Below are 23800 nucleotides of genomic sequence, written 5' to 3' on the forward strand. Positions count from 1 at the left end.
GAAGTCAGACAGGGCGCCGCCATGGCTTACCAATGTCACATGTGTGTGGTGTTCATAGGTCGCGTTCGTGTAGCGCAGATTTCCGCAGTTCTGCGCGTGTCTGCGCTGCTCCACCAATGGGATTGTTGGGATCCTGCAGATCTGCGCAGATCTGCGCTACAAGAAAGCGACTTGTCTCTTGACGATATTATTATGCATTTATTTTTATTTTGATCGTGTGATGTTTGTTTTTCTTCGATACAACAACAACAACAATAAAAAGCCCTAAATTCAAATGTAAAATGCACATTAGGTCTGGACCATTGACAAATGAGGAGCTGTGTGATTTGTCAGATAGCGGGCGCGGGAAAATGACGTAGAATTGGTCGGATAGCGGGCTCAGGAAAATGACGTTTCATGCAAACAAACCCGTATAGCCCGAGACACAAGACATATCTTTTACTACATCGCGATTTGTGTCTTTCGTTTCATATTGTATTCCTAATAAACCGAAAATTACGACATGAGTAAGAAGAATCAAGTGTCTTGGGTAAAGCCCGCGGAGCCGTCCTTTCTCCGGAAATTTAAAAGCGATGTTGGCTACAAAGAGGGACCGACTATCGATACCAAGGTAAGGAGACTAATTAAGCATAGGTGTGACTGACTAGAAGGACACAGTATACTTTATTTGTTTGTTCTGTCAAGATTTGTTTGATGTAAAACCGGACTTATGTGTGTGTTTCAGAGGCAAGAGATGCCCACGGTGGATGATGACAGTGATGGCAGCGACAGAGACGATGAGAAACCTCAGGTGGTGGTTCTGAAGAAGGGTGACCTGACGGAGGAAGAGGTCCTGAAGATTAAGCAAGACGTCAAAGATGATGATGATGGTCTGTGAGATTTACTTTTTCGTCAAGTTTACTGACAGACAATCTCTACAGCTTCTAAACATTTGTGCTGACCAATGGTATTTCACTTTCGCCTCCTTTTTACACCTAGATGCTAATAAAGATTGAATATCAAGCAGCTGCAAATGTAGTTTATTCTTTAGTGGGCCAATATAATATTACACACCTTATCTTACATATGACTGTTATTATTACATATTGATTTCTACTGGGCATAGCTAGCTAGTTACTTGTTTAATTATATAAAATGAATACTAATGGATTGAATGAATCACACACAGAGTAGCCTTGACTCACATTAGCTGTTGAGATTGCAATATGAATTGTGGTTGGTTATTTTAATTTCATTGACTTCCAGAGGATGACGCCCCCGCAGATGGCAAGATCGTGTTCAGGAAGCCTCTGAAACGCTCCTCTGAGAAGTTCAAGGGCATCACTGCGAGCTCCAGCAAGAAGAAGAAGCAGGAGGAGAAGAAGACAGAGAGCCAGCAGAAGAAAGTGAAAAACAACAGCTTGCTTTCTTTTGGGGATGAGGAGGAGGAGGAGGAGGAAGAGGAAGGGTAACGTCTGACTGTGGCAGTCTGACCTGCACCATGTGGACCCATTATTGAGCTCAGGCTGTTTGAGAGGGTTCTTGTGACTGAGTGGGACTGAGTTATCACAACAAACAGCAGCATTAAAATGCACTGATTTGCTTTTCTATGTAGATGTTCCTTGTTAATCATTTACATTTTTCAATTTATTTTACTTCAAAACCCCAAATCTTAAATGCCAACATTTTCATGCTCTAATTGTCTGATTAATTGGACTTGTTTCCCTCAAAATCCTTTATAGAAACTTTGGCCTGCAAAGGATCTGCAAAAGACCATCCAAAAATCATGTGTATGCCCAGTTAAGTGCATTAGACAGATTAGGTAACTTTGGAACAGAAAAGCCTACAGCCCTGGTGGACTACAGTGTGGTACCACTGCTTTATTTTCAGAAGAATGAATTCATAATCATATCTACATTGGGCTTCCATTGGACTTATCTGGTGAAAGCGTCTACCAAGGTTCAGACATCTTGGGATTCTTGGAAGATCCATGGGGTCAATGCATGTTTCCCAGGTTGTTGCAGGTCCTGTATCAGCAAATCAGATTGCACATAGCTGGATGTAAAAGGGAAAAATTAGATTCTAAATGAAGGGGGGGGATGAGTAAATCCGTCATAAGACTTAAAAGATCAGACTCTTTCACCTTGGAACGTTCCATGGTCATTTTTGGCTTCTGCCCTGAAAAAATAATCAATACAAATTCAATGTCCTTTAGTTCCAGGTCCCTTTCAGACAGCTCAGTATGAAAACACATGTTGCGTTTCTTTTAGCATTTTGATGAGCTGGATTATACTGTTTAATTATTACAAATTTTGATTTCCCTATACAGTCGTACTTGTTTGTACGATCAATCTGTGTCCCCTATTTAAAATGTGTTTTCTAACGGAGTTAAAGACCTGCATGATAAGGATGAAATTGCCTCTCCTTATGGTAATAACTCGGATGTTTAAAGTGCAGGAGTATACTGCTCTTCATAGTTGTAAAAGATGGCTAAGTAACCCCCCTTTTATTTAATTAGGATAGAGGGTGCCACGTGTACCGTTTTTATTGTGAATCAGCTCATCGGATGTACATATATGTAAAGCTTCTACAAAGGAGCAGGTGAAGTGTTTAAGTTGTTAAACAATGCAACGTAAATGACTAGATTTGTTTTTAAAAGCCAGAGTTTGTGATGTGTATGTGTGTGTGTGTGTGTGTTTGTGTACAACTGAAAAAAGAATAAAACTGTTTTTTCATATATTTAACTTTTTTTTTTTTGTTACCAATACCCCCACAATGCTGAAGTGTGCCCTCTATGGATTACCTATAGTTATTGGCTCTGTTTGACCAACCCCTGACAGTATCCATTAAGAGTCAAATCTGCATATAGGGCACATAATGAAAGAAATCCAGTATTCCATCTGATCTGTATTGAGGTGGTGCCACTTTTCATTCCTCATTAACTTACTTACCACTGGAGTACAAATGCATACCATCAGGGTCAGTTCCTGTTTTCAACCTGAACGTTAACAGCTTCAGAGATTCACTACAATGCCAGTAGATGGCTCTACTTGTATAAGTCTATGCTGGTAGATGTTCACTGCTTCTTCATGAAGAAACTCATAAAACGTTTTTGAAATATTGCTTGTTTTTTAAAAGGACAAATTAGGGCTATTTCAAATGGATTTGAATCTATATGGGTTACAAAGCATTCAAGTTTTTATCTATTTCCCCCCCCCGGAATGAAGATGGGAAAGGTAAGTATTCAATTAATAACAATCACTTGATTTAATTAATGCAATTATTGATTTAGGTGGACTACTTAAGTATTGTTTTCACACACAATCCTGTGTTACTGTACTGTGCACTATAATCACATAATTTGACATTGTATGGTGGTGCAAAAAACGCTCTGCATCGATGTTTACAATTAAGATAAACCATTACATTAAGACATGAATAGTGCAACAGAGAAATTAGTTTTATTTCTACCAAAAAGGAAGTGATACATGTTTTCAGAAATTAAACATTGAATGAAGAAGCAAGCATATAAAACATCAACAAGAGACAGGATTATGTTATCAGAAACCGTAATTGTCTGGTACAGAATTTTGTAAGGTTAAATTTGTGTTACATTCATTAACAATTTGAGGAAATGTAAAAGGCAACTTAAAAGTGAGCTACATACAGAGAGTACTTATAATATTCTCTGGCTGGGTAAAGTAATTTGCTTTAAATATCTCAATTCATCTGAAGCGTCCTTTGAGAAGGTCTTTGTAAAATCAAATTACGGAGGGAATGGAGTTCAGACAACTTTAGATGGATTTTAAGCAAGACGTGCCAAGCTTGGTGGGTAAAGAGAACAAAAAAGAGAGCTGATGTTCCCAATATATTAAACCAAGATAACGATAGAAAGCATAAGGCTTGTGCTTTCAACTAGAGCTTCACAATGTCTAAAACAAGCTGATGCACTCATTATAAATTGAACAAATGTGGATGTACTAAAAATAGTAAGGAACAGTTCTTCTCTGCAAATGAATCTTTCTTGGCGTACATTTTTTAAAGCATGTTGGTCATGTTCTTTTGTTTTAAAGAGCCACAGACATTTTAAGCAGTGCAGTTTGAAAATGTTTCTGTAATGGACGATCTCAGGAAGTGAGGGGCGTCTCTGCAGGAAGTGATGAAGGCAGAGGTGACACCTGGCAGCACTAAAAATCTAAAACCTGTATAGATTTTAGGGCTTTACAGGCAAGATATACAGCACCTTAACAGTTTGGACCACTTCGATGTATAAAGACTTGTTTTAGATATATAAGATGTATTCCATAGCTGTGCTGTTGTTATCACTTAATTAAAATACAAAATGTCTTGAAAATGAAAAAGTTCTGCTTTTCGGCTTGGATTTGATCAAAATTGGTCTCCCTCTCAGGCATTGTAGTTGGATTGGGGGACTGCTTACAGTTTTGTGATCAACATGATTCTACAGCTGCAACTAATAACCAAATCATATTCCCAGAGTATACATATAAAAAAATCTTTCCCTTTATTGGAACGGTTCATCTTCTGAGCTAGAATAGAAAACACCTCTAGTTTAATGGCTTTATAATGAAGATAAATATTTATATATTTAAAAAGTGTAGATTTCTGCTTTAAAAAGTACCTAAAGGTATGTGTACTTTATGGAAATAGTATAAAAACAAAATAATGTGAAATGGTTTGTCATTTAAAAAAAAAACCTTGTGCGTTTCACTTGAACTAAAATATGGAAAAAACAACAGAGATATCCACAGGCATATTTTCATTATGAATTTGACATTAAGCATAACAATATCAGAGATAGATTCAAACACCCAAAAAACAAACTGTATTTAAACCCTGAGGTAATCATAATACTACTGCACTCAGTAAAGTAAAAACGAATGTAGCTATCTCACTTCTAAAATAGGTTTCTGATACCTAAACATACGTGTGCCATTTATGTGTTTGTCGCCTCCCCGTTTCAGATTGTAATCGTCTGCATCTCTTTTCCTGCTTTTGTATCCTTCAGCACAAGGATATAAAACAGCAGTACTTTTCCAGGAACCAAACCGGTTATGCAATTTCCAACGTAGTGTTGACTGAAGATGGGGGGAGACAAACACTGTCAAATGCACAGGGACCGGATATGGTTAGAATCATGGGGTAGTTTTGACCAAAAGGCATTATTTAACCTTGTTTTGTATGTGACAGTTTAAGATTTGTCCTCTGCTACTATGGTGATGAACCATCCTATCTAAAACTGACCACTGTACTGTATCTCCTCCAGCACAGTGACATTGGAATTGCTCCTGAAAAAGTGGCCGTTCTTATCAGGGAGAACAGGCCAGGAAGGAGGCCAGGGTGCCAGGGCCCAGGTCATATGTGCTCTGGGTGACTCTGCAGACAGGAAATCATGTCTTGAACCGGCTTCCCTTCATAACAGATCTGGTAGACCGCCGTGAACAATGGAAACCTAGGGGTATAAAAAGAGACAAATAGAATTTATTTAAAGATAGTTTAAGGAAAGTTAGTGTGAATTGTAATTTCTACTATGAAATTGTCTGCTGTCATTTAACTTGCCCCACGCTAAAGTGCTTCTCCAAACATAAAAACATAACATGAAAAGATGTTCAGTCATGTCAAAATTGCTGAGTTGAGTTTCCCCAGAACACTACAAACCGAAACTAGATGAATCCCAGCTCCGCGCCGTGAGTGCCACTCAACCAAGCCTCGGAAAACTCTTTGATGCATCAGCCGTTCGTTACGAGATCAAAAGGAAACATGTGATTGCTGCTCTTGCCAAGGAAAAGCGATTTATTTCTTTTTTTTGGCCTGGTGAACGGGATAAGCAAATGGATTCACAGAGCCTCAGATGTGAGGAAAGATCTCCCCAGTGATGCAGATTACTGTGTAATGTCTACTGTGTGCCGATTAACATTGTATACAAATCTACAACAAGCACCTATTCGACAGCGGTACTCACTTGTCCACCAGGCCCTTCTGTTTGAGAATGTGGTAGACCTCAGCGGAGGTCTGCGGTCCCTGCAGCTTCTGCCCGTTCAACATCTCCTTCTCCAGCTCCTCGATACTCTGCCAGAGGAGCATCACGAGATGGAGAGCACACACTGTAACAACCGGTCAGGCCATCTTCATAGCAACAACTATTTCGGGACTACGCTAGGTGGGAGTTCGTTACCCACCTTGCCGGTCTTGGCGAACGCCTCAGCGACCCTGCGGTTGCGGCCACCGTAGCAGGTGGTGATGAGGTCAGCCACGCCGCAGCTTTCCAGGAAGGTCGCCGGGGCCACCACCCCGTCCTTACAGGACAGCTTGGCGAAGGCGATCATCTCCATCAGGCCCAGTCGGATCACGGCCGCCTTGGTGTTGTCACCGCAGAGCAGGCCGTCGCAGAACCCGGCGCCCACCGCCACGATGTTCTGGTGGAGAGAGGCAGGGATGAGGATGGGAGGGAGAAAGAGGAAGACAGAGGGGAGAATGGGGAAGAAGGATAAGGGAGAGAGAGAGGGGGAAAGAGGAAGATGTAGAAAAGTGGGAGGGAGAGAAAAAGGTAGAAAGTGAAATGTAGAGACAGGGCAGGAAAGAACAAGGGAGTGGGCAACGTAAGGAAACAGTTTTAGAGAGAGAGAGAGAGAGAGGAGAAAATGAGCCTTGAGGGCAGGAAAATGAATTCCTTCAAATTTCACAGAGTGGAGGAGTTCAATTCCTATCTTGGGCTGCCGAGTCTCTCGTTCAAACGTCAGCTCTGAGTTACTTAAATCATCCTAATGATGTGCTCAGCTGGTGCCATTAACCTTTTTTTATTTTTTTTTTTTTTGTACGCCTGACAATATAAAAGCTGTACTTCATTCAAGACACAGCACCTATAAAACATTTTTCAAGCCTGAGGAGAAGAGTGAAAGTGCAATTTGTCCGATTCAGCCACCAAGACCCAACAGGAATAGAGTTTGACACCTCTGACAGACGGCACCTTACATTTTAATTTGTATAACTCATAAATAGGGAATTATAAACACTGTGTTGCCTTTCATTTCTTTGCAAGAAAAGTCTCATAAATCCTCCTGAGCATTGCCGTTAATATTAACACAGTCTGTTGGGAGACGTTATTTCACTGTCTTGCCTCACAGATCGGCAACATATTCTAGTGTTGGGACTCAAATCAGGATTTATTGTCAACAGCATTTTTTAATAATATGTAAGAATGAACCAGGAGTACAAGACAATTTAGCGGGTCCACATGTACAGCCCAGAGGAGTCTATCACAGCATTGTATTCCACAGCAATGCAGGAAAGACATTTGGCCAGAAGGGTTTATAATTACGTTAGCCTGACAAATTAGAAGTATAATGCTTGTTGAGCACCTCAGTAAAGAATAATGAGATGTTCGCCTTTTCTCATTAAATGGGGACGTTGTTATTTCCATTTTTTCCACCCACATTCAAAACAGTCTTTTGCGAGTCCACAAATCGTGATTTAGCCAAGTTTGTGTCTGACTGGAGTGCAATTTAGGAGTATTACTGAAGGGCCCTCATGTCTTTGTGAGCCAGATAGTAATCAGCAGGTGACAGATGAGGACAGGGACCAAAGTCAAGACTGGGGGATTTTCCACAGGGAGAATAGCGAAGTTCGTCTTCAATACCAGCCCACAATCCCATTGATTTTCTTAGCAGTGACTTTTAAACCTCTTTACTTGTTCTCAACCCCACCTATACACAGAGCAGATGGTAACAAAGCACCAGTATCTGAAATAATACACGTTATATAATAGCAAAAATGTTTGCCTATGGTTTAATTTGGGATGCAGTGAGAGCAGAATTGATCTTACAGTTACACATAGCTTGGAATACTTTCATTAATATATTGTTAATGTTGCACTAAAAGGTAGTACACTTGTTGTGTTCCTACCAAACGAACTGAGGGTTGGATTTGGGGGTGCGTGACATGAAGCCATTTGTTAATGAGTTTCATGAGTTGACTTTGGCCCTAAAACTGTTTGACACCATAAAGTATCGCAGTTCAGAATAAAGATACAGAACATTTTATTGGTTAGGTTCATAAACCATTGTGTGTCAATTAACTGCTGATTTGGAGGTTTAAAAACAAACAAAAAACAATGCAAAATTCAGCCGTTTAATAATAGCCCTATAAAACAACTGCACAATTCCAGTGTGCCAGCCTAACCCAGGTAGTTCTCCTGTTTTGTGAAATTTGAGTGATATGGAATTCTGCAGCACCGAATAGAATATCATCATGCTATAAATTGTCCTTAAAATGGGAATATTCTCGTGAACACTTCAATAACCAGCCACTGCAGGATATTAATCCTCCAACCCAATGCAAAACGATTATGCAAAGATAGGAAAAGCCTAAATATCTCAGGCTTTCAATCGTTCAAAAGGGTGATTTACCGAGGCTGCAAAATGATTAGAACTCTGCATACATTGCTACACAGTTCAAAAACCTTGGTAAAATATTCTGCATTCACCCTGCTGTTTTGTCGTCCTTATGAATAAACATTCAGTAAAGCAGTGGGGAGGTCAAACCTATTGGTATGCATCTGGGGCTGGCTGCCTTGCCCGATCTAATTTCCCTGTTATTTTAGAACGAATTTCACTGGGAATAATATAGGGCACTCATCTGCAAGCACTGTTAAAGCGCGGTGCTTCAGGAAACGCGCTCTGTTGCTTAAACGGAGAGCAGGCACCCAGCTATTATAAAGGGAGAGCCACGGAGGGCTTCACGATTGATCCGAGAGTGAGGTCTCTCGCAGGACATCGAGCATCTACAGACTCTGAGCACACCCCCCCCCCCCCCACCCCCAGGTTTAAATCAGTTTCTCTGCTACAAACCTGCTCTGTTCCTCGCTGAGTAAGAGCACTCAGACTGTCTCAGCTCTGCTTACTTTCCGCTGGGATCCAACAGCACACCTTATAAGAGGCTGGCAGTCTGGTGGGGTTTGGTTTTCTTTGGTGACAATTTACTATTTCACCGCAGCACTACACTGCAAACCATATGTTAACAACACCTCCACGGAGCTCTTATCTTTTAGTTGTCTCTATGGGGAAATCTGACACAATTCATGATTATAATTATTTGCTATTGTGTTTTCTAAAAATACGGTTTGCTTTTTTATGGATGTAGTGAAGCTACTTTGAGCAGAATAAAAATAACGAAACAATACGAAAATAAGGAGGAGGAAAATGATTACATAGTACAGATTTTTCAGTAATTTAAAATGCCATTCTCCAGGCGGAATATAATAGAAACAATCTTATGCCGGGAATGCTGACTCACTTTTACATGGCTCGGCGGGATCAATATTCCTTGAGCGTTGCAAAGATGGCAGCGGATGGTTTTGAATGATCACTGCATTATTAGGTCAATTATACCATGTTTTTCATAAGTGTCTTGTTTCGCTGCGGTAAAAACAAGTATTTTATTGACATAGAAGCTGATTTATTACTATTTTGTCTAAATCTAGAGTGCTTCAAATCACATTCTTGTTCATTCAAAGACAGCAGCTGCTCTGGCACAACTGAAATACGCTCTGGGTAATCAGCATTGTAATTACACATGAAAATATATCTTTAAAAATGTTTCCAGAGGAGCAATGGAGCAAACGAGGGCTTCTGCTTGTCCTTTGCATAGGAAGCAGAAATCAAATTGAGAGCTTTCCTGGCTCCATTTTGTGTGCCATGGCTTGCTTTACAGACTGTAATACCATTGAATTCAGAACAAAGAGTTAAAATCTACCTCTTAACAGACTGTATGCGGAGTATATAACCTGTCTAAAAGTTTTTTATCTTTCTTTTTTTCCATCGTTTCTTTTCTTGGAATGCCAAGCAGTCGGCTCAGAAACTCAGAACCCCCAAAGCCTTCAGCAGCTGTTCCTCTAGGGACCCCAAAGCATTTACCTCCAGCAAAATCTGAAAACTCTTTGTGCTCCTGCTTGTCACACTGTAGTTTGCAAAGGAAGGAAGATGATTGATATTGAGGCGAGCAACCAGACTTATTCCAGGTCTGAAGGGAATGTCCTACTGAGAGACTGAGGAACTGAACCTTTTCACCCTGGAACAGAGGAGACTACGAGGGGACTTGATTCAAGTCTTCAAAATCATGAAAGGCATCGACCACATCAAACCAGAGGAGCTTTTCCAGATCAGCAGGGACACACGCACCCGGAGACACAAATGGAAATTGGGCTTCAAGGCATTCAAGACAGAAAACAGGAGACACTTCTTCACACAAAGAGTTGTCACAATCTGGAACAAACTCCCCAGCGATGTGGTAGATGCTGAAAATTTGGGAACAATTAAAAATACACTGGATAGGATCCTTGGATCACTCAGTAATGGACACCAAATGAGCACGATGGGGCAAATGACCTCCTCTTGTTTGTACACTTATGTAATATTTGGGGGAGAAAAAAGCAATAATTTTAGATCATGAAGGTTCATTCCAAATTCTAAGTACTGACTAACTAACACAATTAAAATGAGAAGATGGCTACAAATTTGATCTGATTGATTTGAATTTAAAGAAGCAGTTTCCTTACACGTTGTCTGCTCCTGTTGAATAAGCACCACGGCTTGTGTTAATACAACAGCCATACCTTGATTAACTTCGACTTCAAACTGCGAAGGTAACCAAAGTCTAATTACGATAAAATAAACAGTTACATCGGAGCTGACAGTGAAAAGGCGCAATCAAGTGCTGAAAGGAATTAAGCAGAGAACTGAAGCGTGACATTTAAAAACGTTTCAATGATAAGTTCCCTTTCATGCTAATTTGTCAATCATTCACTCCAATGCACACTAAATGAGTTCAGTGTTGTATCCCTTGGTGTTTGTTTCTGTCAGATATTTTGATTTTTAATGAAAAAGATGTCCCGATCCAAATAATTTGGTTTTCCAATTAAAGCCTAGTTTTCCGTTATTGAAAACGTTTCAAAGGGATCCTACAATATGTTTGCATGGGGTACAATTGGTTATAAGGAAGTTACCTTTAGGGCTCCGCAGAGCTCCACAGTATCTGCATCATCCACCACCGTAATACGGAAATTGGGCGTCTGCAGAAGCTCTTTGAACAAAAGGCCATTTTCCATGTTTTTGCTTCCTGGAGAGGATAAAAAAAGAAAAGTCAAAAATGAATTATTGATCTCGACTATCTAGTTATTTCCCAGGCTTCTATACACAGTCCACCCAAATACACATAAAAATGCAAATTCTGACAACAGACCAACATTTAATTTGTAAATGCTGATGAATAAAACATTTTTTTCGTAAAAAGATTCACCTTGTTCTATTAATTCCCTTGACCTCTTCCAAGCGGGCTGAAAGTTGACTAATGGCTCTAATCCTCCTGTGAAAAACTAATTGGTGCAGTCACAGTTTCTAGGCAGATTCAACCAGCTGTAAAGCCTGGTCTGTCTTTAAAAAAAGCCATTAAACAGCTCAGACACTTGGGAGTCTCTAAGAAATCTTTTGAATGATATAGAAGACTTTCTCAGGGCAGTGGACAAAGAAAATTACAGTTTTTGAAAGCATGTCATATAGACTCAACAAAGAGCCGAGAATGAAAGTTATCCCAATGTTAATCTATTCAGCCTTTCATATTTCTTACGAAGGTTACAGCGATAGCATGAGCCAAGCGATGACAGATCTATTTTTCAGCATCTCACTTTGGCTCTATGGTGATGGATGTCTTCAGCTTGCATAGGAACATCATCGTTCTTTGATGTGGTCCCATGTATCTTATGTCTTCCAAACGTTTTTTAAACCCCTTTGCCGTACAGAGATTCCTCTGCCGCCGGCCCAGATTTACAGAAACGTACACTGACCTATTGTCGTTTCACAGAATTTCTCTGCAGCCACCTCATTGGCAATGTTGGCCCCCATTAAGACACTGACATCGATGTCCATTTTCTCTCGGATGATGTCGGAGATCAGTTTGAGTCCCTCTGGCCCCTCATCTATACCCTGTGAACGGGATCGAAAGACATTGTTCAAATAACTGCCGCTAAGTCATATATTAGCCAAAGGTTAAGCTCCTTGACAGTCCTTACCACTGCGATGTAAGAGTATGAAGTGATAACACACCACAGGAAACAAAATATATTGCACTTCTGTCTTCTGGAATAATCGGTGGAATATTTATCAATCTAAATTACCCTTAACACAGTAGACGTTTCATACTTCAGTGTTCAAAGATCTCATTAGAAAAAAAAAAAAGGATTCGTAAAATAAATGGGCTGTTAGAAAACATCTGTGGAGAACATAAAAGGACTGGATAAGAAGGTGTATGTATTTTCAGTTTAAACTTAAATTGACAGAAGGAAAGTCAAACTGGCATTTATTTATTTTTAAATCTTCAAATCAATGAAAATCAAGCACGGCACTTTCAGTTCCGTCACTTAAAACATGCACCGTTTTTCATTAACTGTTTTCGATTATACCTTTCCTGAAGCAAAAAACAAACAAGCCAACAAACAAAATCAATCCTGCAGTGAAAAAAAATATTAATAATTGCCAAGCATTTGTACTTTGATCAAATATAAATTGGACAAGGCATAGAAAAATCAAATAGCCCTTCAGCTGCCTGAAAATGGAGATTACTGAAGATGAAGGCAAAATATAAAATTGAAAGGCAATCAAGGGAGACATCACACACCACTGGTTTATCCTTCAGCCCTCTACAGATAAAATACTTCAACAACTGTAATACTGTTACACATGCTCCTAAAACCACATTGGTTTTGTAGGACTTTTGAGTGGCAGTGAGAGTCGAGATTCTGGTTGGGGGTGCGTCAAATGAAAGAAACTGAACAGCAAAATCAAATAGAAATATCACTGCTGTTTATGTAAAGTAGTAAATGAATGTACTCTTCCAAGTGTACACAGCTACCACTTGGGTTATTTTACATGCTTAGCTTACAATATCATTTAAATAATACTAGTGCAACAGAAGAATATCTCTTGAAGGCACTTGATCTATATATTAATTTGCTATTCAGCGTCCTAACAGGAGGCTACTCCGCATGGCAAACCTTCAGTAAGCCTGCTGTGTACACTTGTAATGAAGCGAACGCAAGCACAGCACACACAAGCACACAGGTCCATGCAGGAGAAAGGTGTGCGTTTGCATGGTGCGCAATTTGATAATAAGTTTTGTCAAATTAAAACAGAATTGACCGATTGTTAAGCAGCAAGATTCTGTACGTCTATTAATCACAATGATCAAAGGCAATACAGTGATTGATTTTAATATTCGGTTTCATTCTCCTTCAGGCTTTACCTGTGAGCTCTTCCAGCTGCCACGAGATTCTGCAACAGTACAAGGAGTGAGTTAGCATGGTTTACTTGAAGCCCCTGTGAAATCTGTCCTTAAAACATACTTTCTTTCCACCACAAGCCTACTCCAGGTCTTGAAACAGCTCGAGCTTATCATCAACTGTGCAAACTGAGAATTATGAGGCATGCGCTACAGTCAACCACAAGAGCAGAGAGAAGAAATCCCCAGACTGTTGAGCCTGCCTACAAAGGACCCATAAGGGATTGTTTCCATACAGCATACATCTTGCGTATGGCACCCTTTAATCACAGAGTATTAGATATAGCAAGTAACTCCCGTAAAAAACCCTCAAAAAGCAAGTGACATTCGCAAAATTGGGTAGAACTTTGACAGCTGAAATTGGTTCTAGCCGCAAACTACCGATTCTGAGGTGTCTGAAAGAAAACATAATAGAAAAGCATCCTGTTCTGATGTCAGCATTGAATTAATTATAGATTCACCCCCCCCCCAGTCTGCAGTCAGCAGAATAAAAAGCATCCCTGCATTCAATTCAATTAAGACACTTTTGTGCACAACACTACTATAGCCCCTGTATCTGCTACTGCAACTGTACATGTAGAGGTTACTTTTTTTTAAGAATTAGGCATTTTCCTAATCCTATTAACTCCTCACTTTCAGTGGCCTCAGCAGAATCTTTATCACCCAAATCCCTTCTCTTCTAAGCTCAACTGTGAAACCTTAATTGGGTTTCTTCAATTTACACAGCATATGATCTGTGGAGCGTTCTCTGTGGAGTTTCCCCACATTGTTCTCTGGGATGAACACAAAACTTGAGTTGTTGTAGCATTCTCTATTGTATACAGTTGCTTTACTTATTTGTAATGTGTAATAATGTCCTAAATCACCCAAGGCTGAAGGAACTGTATACAAGTAAATCATGAATTGCTTAACCTCCCTTTTGAAAAGTGTATTGTGCAAAAAGTCAAACTACCTAGTGAAAGACAGGGGAGGGCCCCCACCAGGACATTCAAAATATATTCTTAGAAGTCAAATACTGATCTTAACAAATCACAAAAAAGGGGAAAAGGGTTACTATAGTTAACTAAGAATATTAATTAGTGTCATCTACACAGGTACCTGATTTTTAAAGTAAACCAAAGTGAACTAAAGATACATGTTTATTCCAAAAGTTTCTGTGCAGAGCGCTCCTGTGTGGTATGGATTATCAATATGGCAGGAAAATCCTCTTTACATAATACTGCATTCTAAATCAGCATCCTACTCCCCATACATGTAGGCTTATACCTTGTCATTGTTCTGTCCCCATTCGAATGTATCACTGATTAGTAATCCGGACTGATTCAAATCTCATTTAAAGCCGAAGAAGGGAGTTGACATGGCTTTCCCAGTTCTCTGGTGTTGCAGATAAAACATACTTTAAAAAACGAAACAATACATGAATCATACGTGCGCCAACAAATACAAATTATTTCTGTTTCACCTACTGGGCGAAGACAGAATTCAGTATTCAAACAAAGATACTAATACGAGGTCTCGGTTTAAGCTGTTATTGGATTAACTCTGGTCTGTGTATACTACAGTTATGAGTAATATTTCCGCAGGGAGCCGTTACAATAGAAAAGTTGATTTTAGGAAATTACATATTCCGAAATAATTAGCTTAGATCTCAAATTCAAGTATATTTATTACTAAGCACTGCAGAAAAAATGGAATTTGGAAGCATTTCATTAACCATACCAGCAAGCTTTTCAAAGTAAAATTCTTCATTCAGCTGAATCATGTTGCTCATTTCTGAAAGTCCTCCAAAGATCATTTAGAATCCATTGGTAATCTTCAATCAACACGCTAGAAACGCCTAGTGAGAAGGTTCCGGAAGGGGATTGTGTGTGTTTAGTAGAAATGGAGCAAGAAATCTTTGGGGAAATGTTACATCACATTTTCCACACGCCTGTCTATGTGGAAAAGCAAAGCTAACAAAAGCAGCTCACAATCTTTGTTTTTTTTGTTGTTATTGCATTTTATAATAGGATTACGATGTAGAAAAGCACAGCCAATTTTTTTATTTAGTCAGAAGCACATATTTGTTTCCCCACCACTGAATCTTCAAACTGTGTGTGGGAAGATTTTGTTGTACTTATTATTCCAGTACAATCTGATTTATAATCAGAAGCAGCAGATTATAAGATGATGTGCTAGAAACATGTTTCTCAGACTTCACTGTTAAGTTTATTAACTGTAGAAAATAGACTGAATACCAAGGGGTGGACTATACCCTACCTTTATCAGGGAGATGCCTCGTGCTTTCTCAGCCACACAGCCCACCATCTCGTCACACAGCTTCCTGATGAACTGGTGAGGAACCACGAAGACCAGGAGGTCGGCATCCTTGGCAGCATCCTGGAGCTTGGGCACGGCGACCTGGGTAAAGACAGAGCCGAGTCGCAGGGATTGATGAAACAAAACAGGGACTTGAGTTAAAGCTTGATGTCCTACCAAAGGTCTGACCAGTTTGGACGTTTATTCCCACCCTTACCTTCTTAATTGATGAACTCTTTGGTCTTTAGTTTGTCAACGTCACCATGTGATCAAGATGTAGGGTGATACAGTACATTTTCATGGCACAAGTATTGAGGATTTTAAGAACATCAAATGTAAGACGTCGGAATAAATTCAGAACGTTCTATTTACGTGCATTGGATTTCCTGATGTTCCCCGTATGCTAATAATTAAACATGCACAGCTTGCATCCCACTGTAGACCTAAGCTGTATGTTTTAATTTCTGTTATTTTGTCGTGATGTGGTTTTCTTATAGCCCAATGGCTTACAATTCACCAAACATTACTGCAACACCTTCTGTCCACGACACTGAGCGTTACTCGACTGGAACTCTTCCCCAGCTCTGCCACTGAAGCCCTCTTACCACATTCTCGGGCAGCTTGTATCCCGGTAGGTACTTCACATTCTCGTGGTCTGTGTTGATGATGTCTGTCAGTTTCCTGCCACTGACATTCTCTTCAAAGACCCACATCTTCACCGTAGAGGCAAACGTCTGTTCTTTCTTCACATTGTTGCCTATTATTCTGGCAATCGCAGAGCCCCTGGAGCAAATAAAGCGGAAGAATTGTAGTATTTGCATGTTTTTGGCCAACTCAAATAATTTATATATGCAATTCAGTCATAGAAGAAAACAACCATAGTGTTTCCAAATATGAAATGTTACATAGATGTATATTGTACATTTGTCAAGTTAATTGCAGACTATATGTGACAGTGTTGCCACTGTTTGGGCTTCTATGTTGTCCAATTTTGTGACAAAAAAAAGTTACAAAATTATGCATACATTTGTTTTAACTCAATATTTGGTGGAAGAACATTTGGCAGCAATTTCACCTGCAAGTCTCTTTGGATAAAGCTCTACCAACTTTGCACACTCGGCTTGGTGCAATTTGTGGTGCAAATTCCCAATAAAGTGTCAAGACTGCAAGCTTTAAAGCAACAAAATGTGAAAACTGGGATAGGGTGTGACTATTTCTGCGAGGCACAGTGCAGCCTAGAATAAGATGGTGGTGGCTGTTGTGTTCAGGTCTCAGCCGTTTTAAACCCATTTGCTTCAATCCATATAGACCTTTATCAATCCGAGATATCGCAAATATTTGAGTTGTATAGCAACCTTAAACTACTCTGATCGTGGTAGCTCCTATTGTAACCAGTGTCGACACACACTGAAGTGTGCAAGATCCTCACAATATCTCACTGTGCGTGTCTGGAAAAGCACTTACCAATTTCCCGATCCCACAATGCAAACTTTCAGAGGTGCCGTCATCGTAGATAACATGAAAGGACCGATGCAAAGCGAAAGATCGAGGTATTTATATATTAGTTTAATATACAATAACTGGAGATCTCGACTTTGTACTATAGAGGAGTGTGCAATGTTACTTCAATGCCCGCATCCATACCAGACCGCTATAAATGGCATCATCACAAAGTTGACACGCTGGTGCATTGTGGGAAGTGTAGTTCATGACTCTGTTTCAACTTTTGCTCCGCTTTAACAACAGAAATTGCACTGGGTATTAAGAACACACATCAAGTTATATTTTTCATGTTCATCAATAGCATTACATCAATTGTAACAGTTATATGCATGCATTATTAATTATATCACTATTTTAAACAATATATTACAATGTACTTTTAAAAGAAATTGCATGTACTAAGAGTGACAACGTTAAAACAGCACACAGTTCAGAAAATAAGAAAATGTACAAGAAAAACAACACCTATTTGACAAGCATAGACAACTGATTGATGTTTTCTGTTAATTACAGAGCTATTTGAGTTCAATTTGAATTCTCATCTATTTATTCTTTGGGGATAACCTTCAGTCCTAAAGGGCCGTGAAACACACTTAACAATATGTCAGTACTATTTATTATCTCCAAGTGCTGGTTTCCCATAACATGAAAGATATCACATAAACCCTTTAAAAGCAGTGTTTTCTGAATGTCTGATCACATGGACATTTAGTCAACACTATATATGCTTGTTTTATTAATGCTGTCCTTAATTAATCTCCCACACCTGAGCTTCAAATAGCACTGTACAATCCATTTCATATTTTAGTGTGATCCCTTTCACATTGCCCATATGTGTGTATGCGTGTATGTATGTATGTACTCAGCAATAACAGGGGCAATGAATCAGGTCATTTCAGTGGGCTGGGGGGTGCAGATACAGTATAGTGTGAGATTGCTTGCTGCTGTGTGTGTAAGAGTGGTTACAGTGTACAGCAGTGTTGTCAAGCAACATTAATAATGTATTGCATGTCTCAGAAATGGTGGGGAACAGCTAAGGGATGCACAATATAGAGCCGACTATATCATGTTTATTGATGGTTTGTTGCCACTGCTGGATTGATCCTCCAGTATGTTCACAGAAGCGCTGACTGTGAGCCATGAACTGCCACAGCTAGGGTTTCACTGTTTGCTAACAGAATGGCAGTAGGCTGTGCTATGCCCAGTCTGTCTCAGTAACTTAGTTAATGATCAAAACAACGAGGAGCAGCACAGTGACGAAGTGCCAGTAGGGCAGCAAGTAATGGACTTACAGGACATATTTTACAGTATAGAAGTCCAGTGGTAAGCCAATAAGCTGTGCACACCTGCTAGAGCTAGAAAAACAGACAGTCCCGGTTTATACTGAAGCTCGCTGGCTCACAATATGTTTGTTTTGAGTATGCAATTGTACAGTGCCATCTGCACCTTCTCCAGGATAATGAAAATTGCCTTTCACTACCTTGATGCAACACATTTCCAGTGCAAGACTGTTGCAAAGTGGACGAAGATTCCAGGTACTGCCAGGTCTTATGTGCATTAGTACCGTCATCTATTTTCACTTTAGTTGCTGATGTAAGTAATGCTGCATTAAAGATGAACCACTCAGCCCCTGCAAAATGTAAATAAATAACTGTGTAGTGTGAAGGTCATGCATGGAAACATAACTGGGACTGCTAAACGTCTGATTTTCAATTGGCAGGGGTGTGTGTGTGTGTGTGTGTAAAAACTGCAGGCTGCCGTGCCTATGATCTCATATAGCAACTTTGTACTCCCTCATAAAAACATGACGTATGTGCCACGTCTATATTGGCAAATAAACTTTTAGAAAGCACATGCATTTTTTCATGTGTGTCTTGTGATGCCTAGTGAAGGGTTGGGTGGCAGAAGCAGCAATGCATTTCCATAACAGGCCGATAACAGTTTGCAAAAAGCGCCACTGGAATAAACTGCATTTCTACAACGAGGTGGTTAAATCGGTGCATCAGCACTTGGATGGGATACAGAAGGAAATCGTCCTGTGGCACTACGCGCCTGTTCCCGGAGTGATGATGTGTAGGTCCGACATTTGACTGTAATATCCGGGTTGGCGGAGAGGCGGAGGGAGTGACCCAGCGCTGATTTCCAATAGAAAAGCGCCGAGCAGCAGCACCGTGCTACCGCTGCAGCAAGCACAGACAGGGGAATATGACCGGGCAGACCGACACCCAGGCGGAGAAATATGGACACTGCATTTTGGTAACTTCTTGCGCTTCAAGATCGGTCCTTGCACGCTGCTCTCACCTATGACATTGTAAAAACGGAAAGTTATCCGGCCAGCATGGACAAGGCGTCTAGCGGTGCGCATCCCGGGACGAATAAGTCGAGCTCGGGCTCCTCGTCGTCCTCGGACCGGGGCAACCCAGCGCGGAAGCCCGGGAGGAGCGGCTCCACCAGCCCCGGCTCGGGCTCGGCCGGGAGTCCGCCGGGGAGTGCGGGGAGCCGGGCGGGAGGATCGGGCGACACCGGCGCTCTGCAGCCACCGGGTCATAGGCAGCAGCTGGAGGGGGTGCTGAGTAAATACACCAACCTGCTGCAAGGATGGCAGAACAGGTAATCATATATATAACACACCATGCTGCATCCCCAGCACTGTGCATTACAAAAACCAAAAGTTGCCGAACCTTATTGAGCGATCAACCTTATTGCAAATGAAAACCTACTGTTTCTCTCTGTCTGTCTCTCGTATTGAAAGACATTTCCTTTGCATTCCTTTTAGATTTCACTTTTCCACTGGCAAATGTTTTTTGCAGGATGACTTTTGGAGTGGGTGTCGTCCATGTAATGCATTTGCAAATGCAGTATATGTATTATTACTAAGGTGCTGGTGCTTTCATCGGGTGGTAGAACATTTTTGTCTTCAATACACATATTGGTATCTGTGTATGAGGACGTTAAGGCAGAGTAAAGCCACTAAAATCAGCAGTGCCCTGTTAATACAACAGTGATAATAACAGTACACACGTCCAAGGTTAAAGCAAGCAAGAAAACTCCGATCATATGACCAGTAGTTCAATGAAAATACTAATGCATACCTGCCCACATTTTGCCAGTCATGAATGCATGCAATAAATAGCTGCTCTTCAAAAGATGAGCCTAGACACTATTACCTACTAATTTTAAAGTATAACTATTAATTACATGCGGGGAATATGTGCAAGATAACTATCCATGAAATAAGAAAAAAATACATTTGCATTGCAAACTGGAGATTAAATATTGAGAATAGTGTTGAAACGTATCTTTAATATAACCACTCCCATGAATTCAGTAAACACATGCATATTTAAGGGCAAATCAACTATAGCATTCAATCCACAGTACATTTCAAGGACACAATGAAAGACCCTTTGTCCATTTTTGATAGTCTTATTAAAAGCATGTGTTTGTTATTTGTTGAAAAATAGTTTGTGGTGAATGAGTCTGGACACCAAAGGATGATGCACATCTCGATTTGGTCTGATAGAGGTTGTTGTCATTTAATATATATATCGGTGTTTTGTAAGTGAATGATGTAGGCTAGTGAGCTTTTTCAGTTGGGGAAGTTTTTGTTTTTTAAGGTCCTAATCATTCATTTGTGTGTAGCTATGACCAAAAGGTAAAATCCGAGGCAATTGTGTGATATTGTAAAAGATAATTTGAAGATATCTCAAATCAAGATACCCAAAGTACATTTGCAAGATATCCCTAAATATCATTTGTCCATAATGCTGTCTAGCTCTAGTCTACTGGTGTGTATGTTGTGCTTCAAGTTGTGTGTCTGGTTATTAATTATACATTACCACACTTAACCATAACAGAAATTGAAGTTAGCCTGTCGAGAAGGCACTAGCCTGGTGGGTAAGTTTACTAAAGCAAATGAGAGAGGGGTTGGAGTTGACTGAGGACCTTTCTCATTAGGATAATGTGCGTCACGGGAAGTGGCTTTGATAGAGGAATTGTCTGCATGCAAGGTGAAAGGCTGTTTACAGTAGAGATGGCTTATCCTTTGCCCTGCTCTGGAGCTGAATAAATCTCAGTGCTACTTGTTCCCGAAAGCTCTGTGTCCTGTTCATGCGTTCATTCATTCCTCTCATTCGGCTTTTTGTTCAGAATCAGGCTGGGTTTCATGCTGCATCAGGTTACAGCAGGAGGACAGACAATAACCACACTCAACTTAATACACCCTGAACCTAAGAAGAAGAATTAAAGTACTGTTGATTCCACACTCTTGCCAAGGACCCACTGCATTAACAACAGGCAAGCTGAATTTCAAAATCGGACTATTTCCTTACACAGCCGGGAAATTTGATCGCATTCCCGAGAACAACAAAGAGATGAGAACTGGTTTGGGGAAAAAATATACATTTTTGATTGAGATGTAACCAAGCTTCTATGGCTTTCAATTACTATAGGAAGGGCTTGTGTCCAGAAAACCGAATGAGAAAAAGCTACAGATTCGGTGCTTTAGTTTGATCCCATCTTTACGTCTACAAGAAGGGAAGCAAACTGAATTCAGCTTTAAAGGACAGCTGCCAAACCTGTTTAAAAGCACCCTGCATGGCAAATGCCCCAGTGTATTCTTTCCTTCCCCAGGAGTTTCTGTGTGATGGGTCCACTGAAATGCAGAAAGCCTGTATTTCGCCTTTGTGTCAGAATTTGGGGAAGTAAACGCATGGTATGGAATGCCATTGTCTCTTTTCCGAATCCATCCTAAGGTTCTACAGTCTTCAATCATATTCATAGACAGGCCCAGATGCTAGAAAAACATTAGTGTTGTAATTGTGGAATACTAATTGCAGCAACTTCAGCTTCTGTGCTGCGTGTGCCGACTGAGGATGAAACATGAAAAGCGATTTAGCTTTAATTGCGTCTCACTATTTAGAGACCATTATCATTATTTATATGTGCATACTGTCTGGTATTAGCCAGAAGTACTGTAGCAGGAACTCCGCTTAATTGAATCCTATTCATTCTCCGAAAATAAATCATTTTACTGTTTAGCTGGTAGGGAATGCAAGACTTTTGACCTAACAGGAAACAATTCATTAAAAGACATTGATTTGTGGGTCCAGGTTTTTGCAGGTGATGGAATGTAGAAGGCATCTTTGTTTCATTTTTATTTCCAAGTGCTGGTTTTTAAAGTGACCTGTAGTCCCCACAGACATTAGCACTGTGTATTTGTTTCTTTTTATAACTCTTTTGTAATTTTATGACATTGTTTTTGTAATGCAACACTGGAATATGTAACCTTACCAGTATATGACATTTTGTTTGTATTAAGCAGTTCCTTGTCAGCCTGCTCTGCACTGTTAATAAAGTTATTTGAGACTTCATGCTGTTGTCAGGCCTACTACTGAATCGATCACGTTATTCAACTAAAAGCCCCTTTGGGATAGTGTAATTTTTTTACCCCTCTACGTAGAGATTTCTTTGTAATAAAACCAACAATCATTTATACGATGCATTATAAAAATCCTGATTTGTCCCCAGCACTGAGACACACTTTATTATTAGTCTGTCCTACCTTTCTTTACTAGACAACAACAACAAAAAGACATGCTGTAAAGTATGTCAAGAGAATTGTTGTATTAGAGTCACAAGTTGTGATGAGAGACAGTATCAGTAAGCAGAAAGTCCCAGACAACTTTAAAAGCTTTAAAACTTCAAGCAGGTATATGGACAAATAAATAGCAGGTGATCCACAAGCATCATTAGACTTGGATATGAGGATTCATACTGTCAAGAGTCCTCACTGCAGGTACTAATGATTTCTCAAGTAGTGTTCCTAAGACACCTCCGACAGAGACACTGAAAATGCAGAAAATAAAGTGTGAAATAATTGAGGCAATACTGGATTCCAAATCCAAATTGATTTCATACTGCTTGCTTCAAAAAAGGCTTTTATAAAGTAAATTTTAGCCAAAATAGCATCTTCTTTCCACCCACATCAAAAACTCTTTGACATAGACTATTAAATTATTAAAGTCTCTCCTGAATGTGCATTTTTTATGTCTAAAGATTCCATTCTTTATGTGCTTTTTTTTTTCTTTTCTGTTTAATATAAGCTGACATTCTTTTTCAGCTGGAGAAAGCGGATACCTTCAGGTAACCTAGATTTTCAGCATACAAATGTTATACAAGCTGTCGGGCTATCGCAGACTGGTGGAAAAATAAATATAATTTAAATTCTGAATTAAAAAAATATATCATTCTAATCTAAAATGTGTCTTAAAAACTTATCGTGACCAGACACCTTAACCTAAGTGTCTATTTATACTTTTCTTTTCACTGTATTGATCAATATTTGACCATATTTAAATCTATAAATCAGTTAGTTCTATTCTGTACCATTAGCCAGTTCTCCAAATATCAATTTCAAATTCTCATTTTATATCTTAGAAATGTTGTTTCTGGGTGTTTTCTCCTCTGAGATTAAAAATGCTTTGGGCTTCTGGGATTGTTTCTCCTGTACTTTAATGAATTAATGGGAATGTCAGACTATTTGGATGTTTAAAAAACTTTTTGTTAAAACTGGCTGAAAGGGCAAAGTAGAGTGTATGACGGAGGGGGTGTGCGGTAGACCAGAGAGGGCAAGGATATTAAGAATTGGAAAAAGACAATGTATTAGAAAATGTCA

At 39.8% G+C, this 23800-nt stretch overlaps 3 protein-coding genes across 4 annotated transcripts in view; 2 read left to right on the forward strand and 1 right to left on the reverse strand.

Moving 5' to 3' along the window:
- Positions 1-367: 367 nt before the first annotated feature.
- kiaa1143 (KIAA1143 ortholog) lies at positions 368-2718 on the forward strand. Its single transcript, XM_066690979.1, has 3 exons — positions 368-610; positions 725-869; positions 1246-2718. The coding sequence occupies exons 1-3, from the start codon at positions 503-505 to the stop codon at positions 1449-1451; spliced, it is 459 nt and encodes a 152-aa protein (XP_066547076.1). The 5' UTR covers positions 368-502; the 3' UTR covers positions 1452-2718.
- Positions 2719-3418: 700 nt separating this feature from the next.
- Positions 3419-17277, reverse strand: gpd1l (glycerol-3-phosphate dehydrogenase 1 like). The gene is made up of 8 exons (XM_066690864.1): positions 17086-17277; positions 16227-16404; positions 15583-15723; positions 11834-11972; positions 10997-11109; positions 6177-6413; positions 5960-6066; positions 3419-5449 (listed from the first exon to the last, which is right to left on the reverse strand). The coding sequence occupies exons 1-8, from the start codon at positions 17139-17141 to the stop codon at positions 5353-5355; spliced, it is 1068 nt and encodes a 355-aa protein (XP_066546961.1). The 5' UTR covers positions 17142-17277; the 3' UTR covers positions 3419-5352.
- Positions 17278-19023: 1746 nt separating this feature from the next.
- Positions 19024-23800, forward strand: part of osbpl10b (oxysterol binding protein-like 10b) — a 79460-nt gene continuing 74683 nt past the window's right edge. For both annotated transcript variants that reach the window (XM_066690559.1, XM_066690560.1), the window contains exon 1: positions 19024-19734. In XM_066690559.1, coding sequence (XP_066546656.1) covers positions 19463-19734 — 272 coding nt within the window. In that variant the 5' untranslated portion in view covers positions 19024-19462. The remainder of the gene's footprint in view (positions 19735-23800) is intronic.

Source organism: Amia ocellicauda, chromosome 18 (assembly GCF_036373705.1).
Source record: "Amia ocellicauda isolate fAmiCal2 chromosome 18, fAmiCal2.hap1, whole genome shotgun sequence".
NCBI lineage: Eukaryota > Metazoa > Chordata > Actinopteri > Amiiformes > Amiidae > Amia > Amia ocellicauda.

Bases quoted from the DNA above. Each gene is read 5' to 3' on its own strand.
- kiaa1143 (XM_066690979.1), top strand. From the start codon at position 503: ATGAGTAAGAAGAATCAAGTGTCTTGGGTAAAGCCCGCGGAGCCGTCC. The intron at 611-724 runs GTAAGGAGACTA...TGTGTGTTTCAG, and splicing joins GACCGACTATCGATACCAAG to AGGCAAGAGATGCCCACGGT. The intron at 870-1,245 runs GTCTGTGAGATT...ATTGACTTCCAG, and splicing joins CGTCAAAGATGATGATGATG to AGGATGACGCCCCCGCAGAT.
- gpd1l (XM_066690864.1), bottom strand. From the start codon at position 17,141: ATGTTATCTACGATGACGGCACCTCTGAAAGTTTGCATTGTGGGATCG. The intron at 11,973-15,582 runs GTAGGGTATAGT...TCCCGTTCACAG, and splicing joins GAGGCATCTCCCTGATAAAG to GGTATAGATGAGGGGCCAGA. The intron at 5,450-5,959 runs GTGAGTACCGCT...TTATACCCCTAG, and splicing joins CAGAAGGGCCTGGTGGACAA to GTTTCCATTGTTCACGGCGG.